We start from the raw sequence: 15,177 nt of genomic DNA on the forward strand, positions 1-15,177 counted from the left end.
TGGATTGCACGTTTTTAATGGCTTTCTATGGGTTCTTACGGTGCGGGGAATTCACAACTCGGGCAAACGTGTTCAATCCTGCCACTGATGTGTGTTTTTCTGACTTAACGTTTCACCCTGATTTCTTCATTCTGCTTCTCAAACATTCCAAAACCGGAGGCTCTTGCTCAATCATCATTGCTAACACGGGTGGTCCTTTCTGTCCTTTCTTATCTATGCTGAGGTACGTAAAGAGGAGGTGCCCTTCCGATCCACTCTCCCCCCTCTTCTTAACCCCTAGCAATAATCCTATGTCACAATCCTGGTTCAGCCACCATCTAGCACAGGTCGTAGCCAAATGCAACCTTCCCCCTGGACGGTATTCAGGCCATTCATTTAGAATAGGCGCTGCAACGTCCGCTGCTTTGCAAGGGGTGTCCACTGCGTCTCTGCAGCAGCTGGGCCGCTGGTCTTCATCAGCGTACTCTTCGTACGTTCGTCCAGATTCTGCTGCCATCATCGAGGCCCAAAGATCGCTACGGCCCTAACGGTTCTCTGTGAGTACTTGCAAACAACCGGTGGTCGGTGTTGTTACTGTGTCTCTCGTTAAACTGTCTCGTGTTTACAGGCTCGATGCTAACGTTGCCTGCGGATACAGCGACTTGGTTTCTGTATGCAAACAGAGGGTCCCTGGTTCCTGCCTCTCTTGCTAGCACAAGTCACGAGGGCGTCGGTCCTCCTACCAACAAAGGCTCACGTGCACTCCAGCTGGCAAAGGCTGCTCACACACTCAAGGGTTTCGGCCCGGTAGCCTACATAGGGTCATCAGTACGCGGGGACGCCGGTCCCCCAGCCAGCGCACAGGCTGTCACATAGACCCAGGGCGTCGGCCCTCTAGCCGACCAAAGCCGCAAAGGCTATCACGTTCACTCCTGAGGGCGTCGGGCCTCAGCCAGCCTAGGCAAACACCGACAGCATGAGGGGGTCGGCCCTCTAGCACATAACTCATTCATGCACTAGGGCAACGGCCTCTGGCCATGAGGCTACCGCCTACAATCATTGCTTCTCTTTCCTTTGGGTTCTCGGTATAGGAACATGTCTACGGATCTGTCCGTGCATGGCTTGCCATCTCCTGCGGGTTTCTGCCCGGGTATGTATGCTTTTAGCCTACGTCCTTCTGTACGCTCTCGTACTGATCACGGTCGCTCCGATCGGTGCGGTGCACCCATGTCGGTCGCTTTCCGTGTTGTGTTTGTGTTGCTTATTCCCCAGCGGTTCATGGTTCCTTCCTGTTGGTGAGTATGTTTTCTTTTTGTTCTGGTCTTAACTTCCTACCTTTTTACTTTTGGGGGATTCTTCTTCGGGCGTTGGGCATGCGCCCGTTGATCTATATAATTCCCCGTGGGGTTCAAGCTCCAAACACCATAGTACATTTATTAGTCTGTAATAAACATCTTTCACTCATCCCAGGTCTCTCCTGATTGAATTCTCCTTGAAAAGAAAGAGAACGAAACGACCCGCGCCAGCAAATTAAACATTCCACCTTGTGGCAGATATATTTTCCTCGCAATTAAGGCGTGTGTTTGGCTAAGGCGGAGGATGTGCAGGGAGGTTAGGCAGACTGTTTCTCATTAAGGGTTTGGAGGAAAACGCTGAGTCATTTGGACGCTGGCGGACCTTCACTCCTGACCAGGGCCGCTTCCCTCTCTGGCCCCCCTCCCTTGCAGGTGCATCCCCAGTTCCAGCAGCAGAGAGAAGGTCTTGGGTCTTTCTTTATGAACTAGAGCACTTTGGTTATTTAGATGTGCATGGACTTTTATGTGCCAGTAAATAGACTGTGATGTGTGAAAATTGTATCGTTGTTTAAACAGTGGCAGCCAACGTAAACATGCACAGTTGCACGGAGTGAGGATGTGAGCGCGAGAGAGAGAGAGAGAGAGAGAGAGAGAGAGAGAGAGAAGGTTTAGGGAGGGAGAGACAGAGTACTAGAGAATGAAAAGGCAACAGGGACACAGAACAAATTTGGAGTGAAAGAGAGACAGAGAAACAGAGAGGGTGATGGAGAGAAATTAATACAGCTCTACTGTTGTGAAGAGGACAGGGCAGTTTCCCTGTGTGTTCAAAGTGTATGTTGGGGGCTCTGAAACACGTGAAGGTCCCTGAGAACGAGGAACACATTTGTGAGTTGATTCTTATCAAAGCCTATTGGAGTGAAACTATTCCGCCGAAAGTAGATGCCTCACAGAGTCATTGCTCTCAATTCATTTCGTTTATTGAGAAGTGCAAATGTTTCGTTTTCAATGAAGACAATCGCCATGAAGTGTTCCACTGCAGTAGATAAGTGATTTCCAAAGTGCCTTCACATGCACACGACCCAGACCCAGAGGTGACAGCAACACACACACACCGTGCACAGTCCTCCAGTCTGCCAAGAACATGCCAAACAGGCTGGGAACCCTCACGCTCCCTACGGCCCTGATATGAGTTGGTTTATTGTTCAATTGTTATTGTGCAAGCTGAGACCATAAGCCTACTGTACAGAACACTGCCACGTTAATTAAAAACAATTCTGTCCGTCTGCTTTTTCGTTCCCAGGTTTCGGCAGCCGTTCAAAGCCAGGACGGAGACTTAAACACTGATGGCGTTGTTGTCTACGCAGTGCAGCCTATGCTTCGCTCTTCTCCTGTTCACTTTGCTCTGGGGTAAGAGGACCCACCGGGAGGTTTCAGTTATGTTCCATTCGATGATTTATTACTCAGTATTCAGGAGTCAGCAGAAATGGTTCAAATATCATTGTTGTACTTAACGTACATTATGTTTAGTCCCACCAGTCACGCCAAGCCTAACGTTCACACCAACCCTAACCCTAACCCCACTTAACATGGTACGTACGCTACTCTGAACATAGCCAGTGTGTTATATTTAATTTTACTTAATGTTATTTTAAAAGGTTAGGATTCCACATGGGGTATGCCATGTCCCATCTTTTGTTTGTCATATATAAATAAGCCTACCTCAGGTGAGTTTGCCCACAACAAACATAATACATTTTTTGTTCTTGGATTATTTTGTTATTGTAAGTTCAAACATTTTGTTACATGAACAAATAGCCACTTACTGTACTTTGCACACATGCACACACACACAAGTTATGGAGTACATTCCGACCATAGCTCATTCTTCTGTGGCATGTACTGTGTTACTGTTATTTTAAGATTTTAAATAGGTCTTCATTTTAGGAATTTGTTTGAATTGTGTTTATACTGTTTCAAACCAGGCACTGTTGCGTGAAACCTGATATTTCACTAACTTTGCCCACGTACAATCAAAATTGACATAAAGTTTTTATGATTGGTAAGTCTAAAGAGTTAAATGCATACATTCAATTAGCAAGGATAATCAGGTTACGGTTGCAGTGAACATGTTTAGTGTAGGATTTTTCTTCATCTCAGGATATGGCTAGACTAATTGAATTCAGCTCTCCAGGTTTTTTTCTGAATGTGTAGGCCTGTTATTAATCAAAAATATATTTGTCTGTGTAGCTTTGCAGTCGTGTCTACAGCCTCTGCAGAGTCTTTTCTGCACACAAAATGGCCTCCTTAGTAGTGGTATGGCAAGTGTTTTCGAAGCTGCTATGCGACGGATGTCGCTATGATATTTTCAAGGTTTTTCCTTGCCATCAGACCGTGTATTCTATCATTCCACATTCTCACACAAAAGTGAAGCTCTTAAAAATCTGTAGAAATGAATCGTATTCAATTAAGTCAAATCTCTCTCACATTCTGGCGCACAGTGGAACTAGTTGTCAGAAGGCCACTCGGATACAAATCGTACAGTCAAATCAAATCAAATCAAATGTATTTGTATAGCCCTTTTTACACGCAAGCATGTCACAGAGGGCTTCACATATGCCCATAGAACTGCCCCTCAACCAACCTAAACCCTCAAGGAAGACAAGGAAAAACTCCCAAAAAACTCAACAGGAGAAAAAAAAATGGAAGAAACCTTGGGAGGAGCAATTCAGAGAGGGATCCCCTCCTCCAGAGACGGTTGGTGGGAGAGAGGAGCAGAACACAGGCTAAACATAGTCATACAGTGTCGATCGGTTTTTAAAACACCAAAATCCATTATTCAACTTTATAGATGTAGGACAGGACCGGGAGACTCGCGACCAGGTCCAGCGTTGGCTGACCGACGACCAGGCAGGTCAGGAGACCGGAGAGGTACAGTGGTGCCAATCCATGCAGAGATTTGTAGGTTAGTAGTAGAACTTTGAAGTCAGCTCTGGCTTGGATAGGGAGCCACACAAGCACACACCCACACACCAGCTCAAACAGATCTCAACTACTCCAATGTCAAAGTCAATTAACTCACTGAACCATCCGTCATCCGTCTTCCACTATCTGATTGGACGAGTGACGACGGGGAGAGATTCCGTTCGCGGCGCCGAACTTCTGCGGACGTCGTGCAACGGTGTTGCGTATCCATTTATGTAAACCGCATGCAAATGCGCTTTGGAGTTTCGTCGTTTGTGTGCGCCCTCTGCCGTGGCCCCGTGGTGAGGTGACTGACTCCTCTGCCGTGGCCCCGTGGTGAGGTGACTGACTCCTCTGCCGTGGCCCCGTGGTGAGGTGACTGACTCCTCTGCCGTGTGCCGTGGCCCCTTGGTGAGGTGACTGACTCCTCTGCCGTGGCCCCGTGGTGAGGTGACTGACTCTGCCGTGGCCCCGTGGTGAGGTGACTGACTCCTCTGCCGTGGCCCCGTGGTGAGGTGACTGACTCCTCTGCCGTGGCCCCGTGGTGAGGTGACTGACTCCTCTGCCGTGGCCCCGTGGTGAGGTGACTGACTCCGCTTTGACCCGAGCGCTAGCCTCTCGCCCGCGCCCCCGAAACGCAGCCGAGCATGCGGTTCGCGAGCGACGCTGCGATCGGCTCGCAGGAGGTCAAGACTCGGACCCACCCGCCGCGCTGCTGGGGGGGCGGCGGGCCACTCTCTGTGGGGGCCTCTCTAAAGGAGATGCGGGTTCAGGCATTAGGCAGTAATTAGTGTAAACATACGTTCCTGGTCCTCCGCAATCAGGTTCCCGGAGCCCCAGGTGAGTAATGAGCGGGCGTTTTCTGGCCGCGGGAACCAGAGCGCCCCGTCCGAGGTTAACCCCCCGCCGCCGGCTCGGTGTACCGCGACGTGTCACCTCAGGACGGAGTGAAGGATGGCCGGGGACCTGGCGCCGGGCGACCGCCAGCCCACCTATGACAAACGGGGGTGGGGGGGTGAGGGTGGGAGGGGGGGGGGGGCTGGGGATTAAAGTGACGATCATTACTCTCCCTTGTAGGAATTAGCCGGCGGGACGCCGACAGCGAAGAAAAACGGTGTGTGAGCGGACGCTTGGACGCCCCGCTCACCTCTCTCTCTTTCTTATCTGCCCGGTTTTTGCTGAGGGGGGTTTAATTCCCAGTAATTACTTTATTGACTCATTTGCAGCGCCGTATCACTCCTATTTCCCATCAATAAAGCGCAGGCTGTGATGAATAATGTGGCCCCGCTCCGCAGGGGGGCCCTCAGACAGAGCGTCTGGTTGCCACCCCGCCGTGATTGTTTGTGCTCTGATCCCTCTCTCTCTCGCTCTCTCCCTCTCTCTCTGACTCCCACTCCCCCCCCTACGTCCCCATGCCCCCCCCCCCCCATGTCCCCTACCTTGTACTGTGTAACCCCTTCCTTTACCCACCTCCCACACCCTTTTCCCTCGTCCTCGCCTCCCCCTTCACGGCCTCCTGCCATCCCTCTCTTCCTTCCTTCCCTCCGTCCGTCCTCCGCCTCCCCCTCCTCTCCTCCTCCCTCCCTTCCCTCCCTCCCCCAGGCGAGGCGGGGGCCCAACAGGCCCAACAGGCCTTCAGGACCCAGCCCAGGAACCTGACGGTGCGGGCCGGGGCCACGGCCGTGCTCCGCTGCGAGGTGCTGCGGCCCTCGGGGCCCGTCCAGTGGGTGAAGGACGGCCTGCTGCTGGGGCCCCGGAGGGAGCTGCCCGGGTTCCCACGCTACAGAATGATCGGAGACCCCCGGAGAGGTGAGGGCGCCAGGTGGTCCTGGGGGGGGGGGGGGGGTGTATGGGGGGAGGGAAGGACACAGGTGAGGGAAGGGTGCACTTGGGAGGAGGATAGAGGTGTGTGTGTGTGTGCCATAAGGTACACTAGGGGAAGGAGAGAGGGTGGAGAGGAGGGGGGAGGGAGACAGATGGGTAGGAAGACAGGAGCGGAGAGGAATTGAGGTGGGGGGGGGGCAGGTAGTGGGGGGGGGCAGACAGGTGGGCATGGCGAGAGAAATTCAACACGTGTGCAACCTATAATATACATCAAGTTGACTGTGTGTGACTGAAGCCTCTTTAGTTATGCTAGCTTTGACATATTTACATCAGTTATAGGTTGTTTCTAAAGTACATATTATAGTAAAGCACTTAATAGAATAGTTTGACGTGCATGGTTAAAAAAATCCAAAGAGCTTGCACTGACACCGTAAAAACAAACAGTGGCTGATCAGCTAAGATCACGCTGACTTGCATCTTCATAATGTACAGCACGCACAACGCAAGCTCCTGATTGGCAGCTCAGGACAGACGCGACAGCAGTAATGACAAACTCGCGCTCCTATTTAGAACGATGTGTAAGAGCCGGCCGAACATGTCGTATCCAGGCTGCATGTGGTGTCCAGTAGAGCGGCCGTCGTTGTGTAAGGGTGCGCGGTATTGACATGCCTGGGTGCTGAACCTGTGAACACATCAACTGACAAAGACGAAAGGGACAGTTGGTTCCAGTAGCTGATCCCAGACCATCTGTGCCATCTGTGCATGTCGAGGTGACATGATTCTGTTTGGCCCCCACAATCCTTCTCCTCGCTGTCCCTCCCATAGCAAGCCTGGTGGATAAGGACGAGGAGAGCGTCTGTGAACAAGTGAAATATAGTTGGATGCGAAGCATGTCACACGATCCGCACACCGAGTCTATAAAAAGTAATCGCCAATTAGAAGGCAATCCTGAATAAGAGGAGAGCATCTGTTTGTGATCAGCTCGCTCCGAGACGAGTCGCGTGTCACTGTTCCACCACACAGAAGCATGTAGCATTCAGACACAGGCTGACAACAGCGTACACACACACACACACACACACACACCATGCACACGCCGCCACACACATCATACAGACACAATCTGGCATGTTATATATCACCCCCACCGGCCCTCATACACACACCCGCTCCGTACACCTCACACACACTCAAAGCACACACACATACATACAGACACAGGCTGGCATGTACTGTACACACACACACACACACACACCATACCTTACACACACACTCAATGCGCACCCACACAATCAGGCACCAGACACACACATATACTGACACATCCACATTAGCACAAAAATATAGACAGGCCCACAATCAGATGGATAGGCGGTTGCTATTTCTATGTAAATGCACTCCGAAGAGCACTCTCAATCACAGAGTATGGAAATGAACACAGCAAAGACATGCTCTCATTTGCCGGATAATAGGTTGGGACTGGACATATATAGGCGTACAAAACACGAGCACTTAGCTACATATACACACGTCTCAAATGAGGACACTGAACGGCCCTCGATACCTCTTGTCACTGATTGTCCCTGTCCGCTGATGGCTATTGTTGCTTTAAAAGCTTGTGCACTCGCTCATACGTTGACACGCATCACACGACGCACAAACACACTTGATTGCGACATTTGTTGCGAGCAATTTCAGTAAAGAGGAGAATAATTAATAAGTCTAAAGTCTCCCGTCTGCTCTATGATAGCTGGGAAGTGAAAATTGCCGCTGGTTGGTGTTAATTATGGTGCCAGCTTGCTTGACATGTCCTTTTTTTAGGCCCGGGATGTTGGCAGATGTTTTGATGTTGGTAGAGACTAAGTCTGGGAGGGCGAGGTAGAGGGAACATCCTTGACACTATCTAATCCTCACAAGTTATGGCTGCTCTCAAACAAATCAACTCCCAGCGCCCGGCTGAACTATCAGGAGGAACATAGAGAAGGAGAGGCACTTTGTCCGACACCGATCGATAGGCTTTTTATTATTTCTGATAGAATAACAAAATCAGCCCCGCGAGAGGACAGGGCTGGCGCTTCCCTCCTCGTCAGTAGGCGAGTCATCCGTCTTTATGAAAATATGCTGTGACAATGGAGAGCCCTTGGTATCTGGATACCTCGAAATGCTAAAACTCTCGATGTCCGCCGCTGAGATACTGTAGAGGGGGAAATTGGATCGATACACAAGTTGGTTGTCAACAGTGTCCTTAATACTGAATGGTGCATTATCAAGGCACTGGCATTTTGCCAATCTTTAATTTTTACAAGCAAGAATTTCTTTGTGTTCATCTGTATTTCTATAGTGAGGAATTATCCTGGGTTTAGCACTTTATGGGGACAAAGGAACAAAAGATGTTTTTAAATTTGAGATTTTCAGTGGAGAGTGAATTTGAAGCCTAAATGGGCCACTTCTCTTTGTAATTGCGGTTACATTGTGTGGATTGAAGCAATCACAAGATAATTCCTCTTTATAATTGGAATGAGTCTTGCTGTGTTTTTCTGCAGGACAGTACCATCTTCAAATCGACAAGGCCGAACTGGAGGACGACTCCCCCTACGAATGCCAAGTGGGACAGTCTGAGAGCAGCAAGGCAATCATCTCCCATACAGTCTGGATTACAGTGCAGAGTGAGCAAAACCATGGGGCTGGTCCATAGGGGGAGGGAGGATTGAAAGCATTCCTTGTGGCTTCTGTACTTCTCGTTCTGTACTTCTCGTTAAATGTACAGGAGTGTTCTTATCACGGAGCCCAACGCAACAAGTCAAATCTTGGCTTGTTGCCTTGTACTCCATCACAAGGATACTGCTATTAGGGCCATATTGTGTTTACATGGTGAAGCTTGCATGGAGTTTGAAAGAGCTTTTCTTGATATGAAATTACATGAATTAATCTTGAGTGACAATTAATAATGGCTGCATAATTTGACGCTTTTAATAATTAGTTCACAAATTTCTCATAGTTTCAAACGTTTTCATTTTCATCAGTACTGTTGCGTTCAATCATATAGCATGTACCAGATGTTTTTCCTGACTTCTCTATTCAGTGTACACTATGTCCTTGGTATATCACAGCAAGATACAGTATCTGACCTCTCCACACCACAAACTATTGTAATTGAGAAAGCACATATATGTACTGTACAAGCGATTGTACAAGCGACAAAGTAAGAAGTTACTTTACACATTCAACTACAGAAATTCGGCCAAAATCCATCCCTCCACCAACCCACCCACCCACCCACCCAGCCTGCCACCCATCCACCCACCCACCCACCCACCCACCCACCCACCCACCCTGCCACCCACCCACCCACCCACCCAGCCTGCCACCCACCCACCCAGCCTGCCACCCACCCACCCACCCCGACGTGGGCAGGAGTGCATGCGGTTGTGCGGGCACACCAGGGCGCCCTTTTGTCACTCTCACCGGTGGACACGCACGTGCGTTGGGCGCACGTAGACATGCAGACGCACGTGCACACGCGGCCACAAACGCGGCCACCTTTCATTCTCTCGTGCCTCTCTCTCTCTCTCTCTCTCTCTCTCTCTCTCTCTCTCTCTCTCTCTGCCTCGCTCTCTGAGTTGTGGGAGCCAGTCCACATGTGAAGAGCAGGGCCTTCTGAAAGAGCCTTTCTTCTTCCGCCACAGTGCATTATATTCCCCCCTCTCAACACCAGCCCCCCGCTCCTCTCACCCTCACACACCCTCTCACACACACGGGCATTCACGCCCGCGCACACCCATGTACACACACACACACACACACCCTTCCCCCCCTCACACACACTTTCTCTCCCTCTCTCTTTCTTTGGTGAGCATGGAGGAGTGTGTTGACTGGGGAAGGGCGGGGGGGGGGGGGGGGGCCCTGCTAGGGTTGGGGGTGGGAGGGTTGGTTGCCGTGGCGACCTTAGCTAGCACATTCTCCTGGGAAGGGAGCAGGTTCTGACATCAGTGAGAGAGCGAGACAGAAGAGAGAGAAATGAGGAGAGAGATAGAAGGTGGGGGAGGGGGGGTAAAAGAAGGAGGGTCTTTCTGTTCGACCCCCTTCTCACCCCCCACACCTGCAGCCCCAGCAGGACACAGTCCCACAGTCAGCCCCTTTCAGATGTCTGCTACATGTGTCCATACACACACATGCACACACACACACACACACGTGTACACACACAGATACACACACATAAACACAGAGACACTCCCACAAACACACCCCAAAAAAACGATATATACGCAAAAATATATACACTCAAATACACACAAAAAGATATACACACAGATACACATAGACATAAACTCATCCACTCACAGACACAGTCTCTAAATACACGCCTATAATAACTGACACAGCATAGACACACACACACTCACAGCCACACAGTCTCCACAGATTCCTGTGAGGCACAGATCACAGGTCAAACTGTCTGGGAAAAGCAGTCTTTGTGTCTGTGTGTTTCGGGGATTGGTGGTGCTTGTGTTTCCTGAAACTACAACCACTTATCCCACCCCAACCCCACTAGTCTGCCCTACTCCCTCTCAGCTCACAACATCCCCACACTTCTCCCACATGCTGCAACGCGTGTTGGGCAGGAGTGGGAAGACCTCCATGTAGGCTTCCTGCCTCACAGAGACAGCGAGCGTTTGATGAAAACGTACACCCTGGGCTATAAACGTGTAGTCCTGGGCTTTGACTGAAAGTGAAGCTGTGTATTCTTTCGTTCCAGACCAACACAGCCATTCTGGAAGATGATCATTGTTCACAGGGATAAGATCGTCCAGCCTGCAATGCTAAGCAGTGCATACGTACATTGTGTTGTGAGTTTGAGTCCCCTCCCTGTAGATTCCATTCACTGTTTTGGATCGTTCTGGATCAAAGTGTCATATGAATGTATTAATGTACATGCCGTTTATTGACTTCATAAAGGGCTGGGTAGGTGGTTGATCTGAATCGGTGCTGTTGGTATGGAGCCTTCACCCACACTGAGAGCCACTTACAGTCCGCCCCAGACCTCTCCGTCACCAGACTACATCTCCCATGATGCCACCTGCCTGAGCAGTCAGCCGTGGCGGCATTCCCGTCAACACCGCGCCATCGAATCAAAACACAATAAAGCCTTCATGAGGACGGAGAGAGAGAGAGAGGGGGGGGGGAGAGGGAGAGAGGGAGAGAATAGGGGTCGGGGGATGGGTGGGTGAGGGGGGAGAGAGGTACAGAGACAGAGAGAAAGGGGGAGAGGGTTGGAGAGAGAGAGAGAGAGAGAGAGAGAGAGAGAGAGCGAGAGAGAGAGAGAGAGAGAGAAAGAGAGAGAGAGAGAGAGAGAGGAAGGGAGTGAGAGACAGGCAGAGACAGAATGTAAAAGTGAAACAAAGTACTGTTCTTCTAATTGGATTCCCGGGTCAGAGAAAGAGCGCTCTCATGACCCGTTAATTCGAGATGGATCACCGCAGGCAGGAAATAACCGAGAGGAAGGTGGTAAAAAAAAAGAATAAAAATAAGCCGTTTCTGCAGAGCCAACAAAGAGACATTTTCAAGACGTTTCTATCAGAGCTTCATAACCCCTGTGTGTTTTTCGCGATCCTGGGGAGCTTAGATAGGGGATTACTGCAATAGGCAGATCGAGTGGCAGTTGGTAATCCATGACAATAACAACCACACAGCCACCCCCATATCCTCTCGCTGAATGTGACCCCGCCCGACGCGACACCGCGCTGGCACACCCATCACACACCTGACACATCCCCTGTCTGCGTTTAGACCATTAGCCTTAGCATTTAATCCTATTAATGAACAAGTATGACTCTCTCTTTCTCTCTCGGTTTCTCTCTCTCTCGTTTTCTCTGTTTCTCTGATTCTCTCTCTGTCTCTCTCTGTCTCTCTCTGCCTCTCTCTTTCTGTGCTTCTCTCTGTTTGCCCCCTGTTTCTCTGTGTTTCTCTCCCTATTTGTCTTTCTTTTTCTCTCTCTCTCTCTCTTTTTTTCTCTCTCTTGTTTTCTCTCTCTCTCTCTCTCTCTCTCTCTCTCTCTCTCTCTCTCGCTTTCTAAACAGGACGGTCTGTGCTGCTTCACTGTTCTGTTTGAAATGCTTCTGTTTGATGTCCTGGTTTTAGAAGGTGTTACTTATCCATTAATGCTTCGGTCGGGTTCTGGAGGTGTGTTTCTGTGTGTGGTGCGTGTGTGTGTGTGTGTGAGAGACAGAGAGAGAGAGAGAGAGAGAGAGAGAGAGAGAGAGAGAGAGAGAGAGAGAGAGAGAGAGAGAGAGAGAGAGAGAGAGAAAGAAAGAGCAAGGGAGAGCGAAGGTGGGAGGGAGGGTGCTTAAGCTTGTTATCAGTGTTTGTTGCAGGTTAGAGGACAGAGACTGCCAGGGTACAGGGTGGTTTTGCGGTGGCTAATGACTTTAGTACTTGAAGAGTATATAATGAGCCTTCATTTTATGGTTCTTTGCTATGAATTATGGAGCAACTCATAAACGAGGGCACCAAGGCTGGAAATGCCGGCTGACTGTGTTGATGGTAGGCCTTTGTTAGCCTGTGATGCAACCTGTATCGAGAGAAATGGCTTCTGTGGTTCTCGGGCCAAGGCAGGGATGTGATCCCGGGCCTAGTTAAGTGTGTATGTACATGTATTAGGTTGTTGATGAGAGCTCTCCCCACACATCGTTCTTTTTTTTTCACTTGACACATGACCTGTGAGTGAGTCTATGCGTGTGTGTCTGTTAAATAGAATGCTGCTATAGGTCTTACGCATTGTACCTAAAGATGAGGGGGAAAAAAGTCTTATTTCTGTCTGGACACCTGCTCCACTTCCTGCTGTGAACCCTAGAGATGCGAGGAGGGGGGAGGGAGGGAGGATGAAGGGCTGGAGAATAGGGGGACTGCTTCAGTGGCTTTCAGCCCCAGAGATCACACACACCTGAGCTCCAGACACGCGTGTGCACACGCGTGTCTGGTGCTGGTGTGTGTCGGCGCACACGTGCTCCTGCAAGGGGTCCATCTGTGTTTGTGCCGTGTTCATCAGTGTTTGTCCGTCACACTCTCATGTGGACTCAGGCTTCCTAGACGTCCTCTCTGGAAGTCGGGTCTGTCTATTTGTCTCCATCCGATTCCTCGCTCAAACAGATGAGCTTTTTCGAAGGCTCTGCTGTCCTCCACCAGGCCGGTGGAGAGACAGAGAGAGAGAGAAGAAGAGAGAGAGAGGGAGGGAGGGAGGGAGAGAGAGAGAGAGAGAGAGAGAGAGAGAGAGAGAGAGAGAGGGAGGGAGGGAGGGAGGGAGGGAGGGAGGGAGAAAGCAATAGATGGAAAAGTGCTGCTTGTGCATGTATCTGCTAATCTGCTTCCTATATATTTCATCCATCTGTCCGTCTGTATTTGTCTGATGTCGTTCTTATCTGGTCTGCATGGCAGCAGCGAGTCTGTGTCTGTATGTCTTCATGAGGCTGTCTGCTTGCATGTCTTTGAGGGACAGAGAGCGAGGGAGAGAGAGCGTGAGAGAGATAGAGAGAGACAGAGGGAAAGAGAGGCAGAGGGAGAGAGAGTTAATAATAATGATGTGCCAAAACACTGGGCTGTTTTCTGTTTCCGCACTTGCACATAATTGTATTAATATGTGCGTCCTTTTTGTTGTTGACGTCCACGTGAGCGGGTTCTGGGCGTAGTGGTGTGCAGTTCAATTTGTTGGCGTGTGCATGTGTGTGCACAAATGTGTGTGTGTGTGTGTGTGTGTGTGCAGTAGGGCTATACTCAGGTGGGGGCTCATTTGGGTCACATGGTTTGCCTGAGTGGCTGTGCTGTGTACAAGCTGAGACTGCCAGTCCCCCCACCCAGACTGGAGAACACCTTCCACCCTCTGCAGCCCAACTGCAGTGGGCGAGGGAGGCAGAGAGGGAGGGAGGGAGGGTGAGGGGAGAGGACGGTGGGGGCACAGGACTGGAAGAGAGAAGTATGATCGAGTGACTGAGAGATAGAGAGAGGTGCGGAGTGAGGAAGAGCGAGGGGAGAAAAAATTAGATACCTGCCTGCCTCATTTGTGAATATATCATTATTCTTATTTTAGGAGATTTGTTAGGGCCGCCAGACACTCCTCGAGCCCAACAAGTGATGCGCCCCTGTGTGAATCATGTGGGCCTGAGTAGATTGAGAGTGCTGGGGCTGTCGATAGACTCATGGCCCAGTCATCGTCAAGGGGATGGAGGGGGGGGGGGGGGGGGGAAACAAACAAATGCATCTCATTATTTCGGTGTGCGCCTCTGCAGTGCTCCTGGTGACCCATCACAGTCCACACAGATCCAATTGCTTCCTTTAAATCAGTTTGAAGCTGCAGCCACATCACATCTGTCTCAATAGCAGCTGCAGCCTGCGAGCGTCCCTCTGCACACAGCAACAGCTCCTCCTAGTGGTCATCTCTAAGCTGCTGGACGCATCACTGGCCCCTGACTGACTGGATAACTGGCTGGCAAGCTGACTGGCTGGTTGGCTGGCATTGGACCATACTAACTGGTTGGTTTTCTGAAAACCTTCTGGCCTTTCACTGATTGGTTGGCTCGCTGAGTGAGTGACTAGTTGACTGGTTAACTGACTGGCTGGCTAACTGGCCTCCATTTACCTAGCTAGCTGGCTGACTGATTGACTAGTTAGCTAACTGGCTGACTGGCTAGATAGCCTTTGACTTGTTCACTCCCATATACCTATTGGCTGATTGGCTAACTGGCTAACTAGCAACTGACTGGTTGACAGGCTAACTGACTGACTGGCTGAATGACTGTTGGTTGAGTGGCTGTTATCCTCCTATAAGCAGCGGATTTCTGTCAGCAGATGAGGAAATGAGTCCTTAATGAAACAGATCCTGCCTGAGATGATAGGCTGATAAACAAAGATAGCTGCTGCATGTTTTTCTCATCTCCGTTCCCATTTCTCCATTTCAGTCTCTCTCTCTCTCTCTCTCTCTCTCTCTCTCTCTCTCTCTCTCTCTCTCTCTCTCTCTCTCTCTCTCTCTCTCTCTCTCTCTCTCTCTCTCTCTCTCTCTGTCTCTCTTTCACCCTCTCTCTCTTTTCCATGCGGTCAGTCTCCTCATTTCATTTGCTGAATC

General features: G+C 50.2%; 1 protein-coding gene across 1 annotated transcript; it reads left to right on the plus strand.

Annotated features, from left to right (window-relative positions):
- Window positions 1–4,882: 4,882 nt before the first annotated feature.
- On the plus strand, window positions 4,883–8,757 carry LOC134023802 (nephrin-like). The gene is made up of 3 exons (XM_062466164.1): window positions 4,883–5,018; window positions 5,838–6,044; window positions 8,606–8,757. Exons 1-3 carry the CDS (start codon window positions 4,883–4,885, stop codon window positions 8,755–8,757), a joined length of 495 nt encoding a protein of 164 aa, XP_062322148.1.
- Window positions 8,758–15,177: the final 6,420 nt, after the last annotated feature.

This window comes from Osmerus eperlanus, chromosome 7, assembly GCF_963692335.1.
Source record: "Osmerus eperlanus chromosome 7, fOsmEpe2.1, whole genome shotgun sequence".
NCBI classification, from domain to species: Eukaryota; Metazoa; Chordata; class Actinopteri; order Osmeriformes; family Osmeridae; genus Osmerus; species Osmerus eperlanus.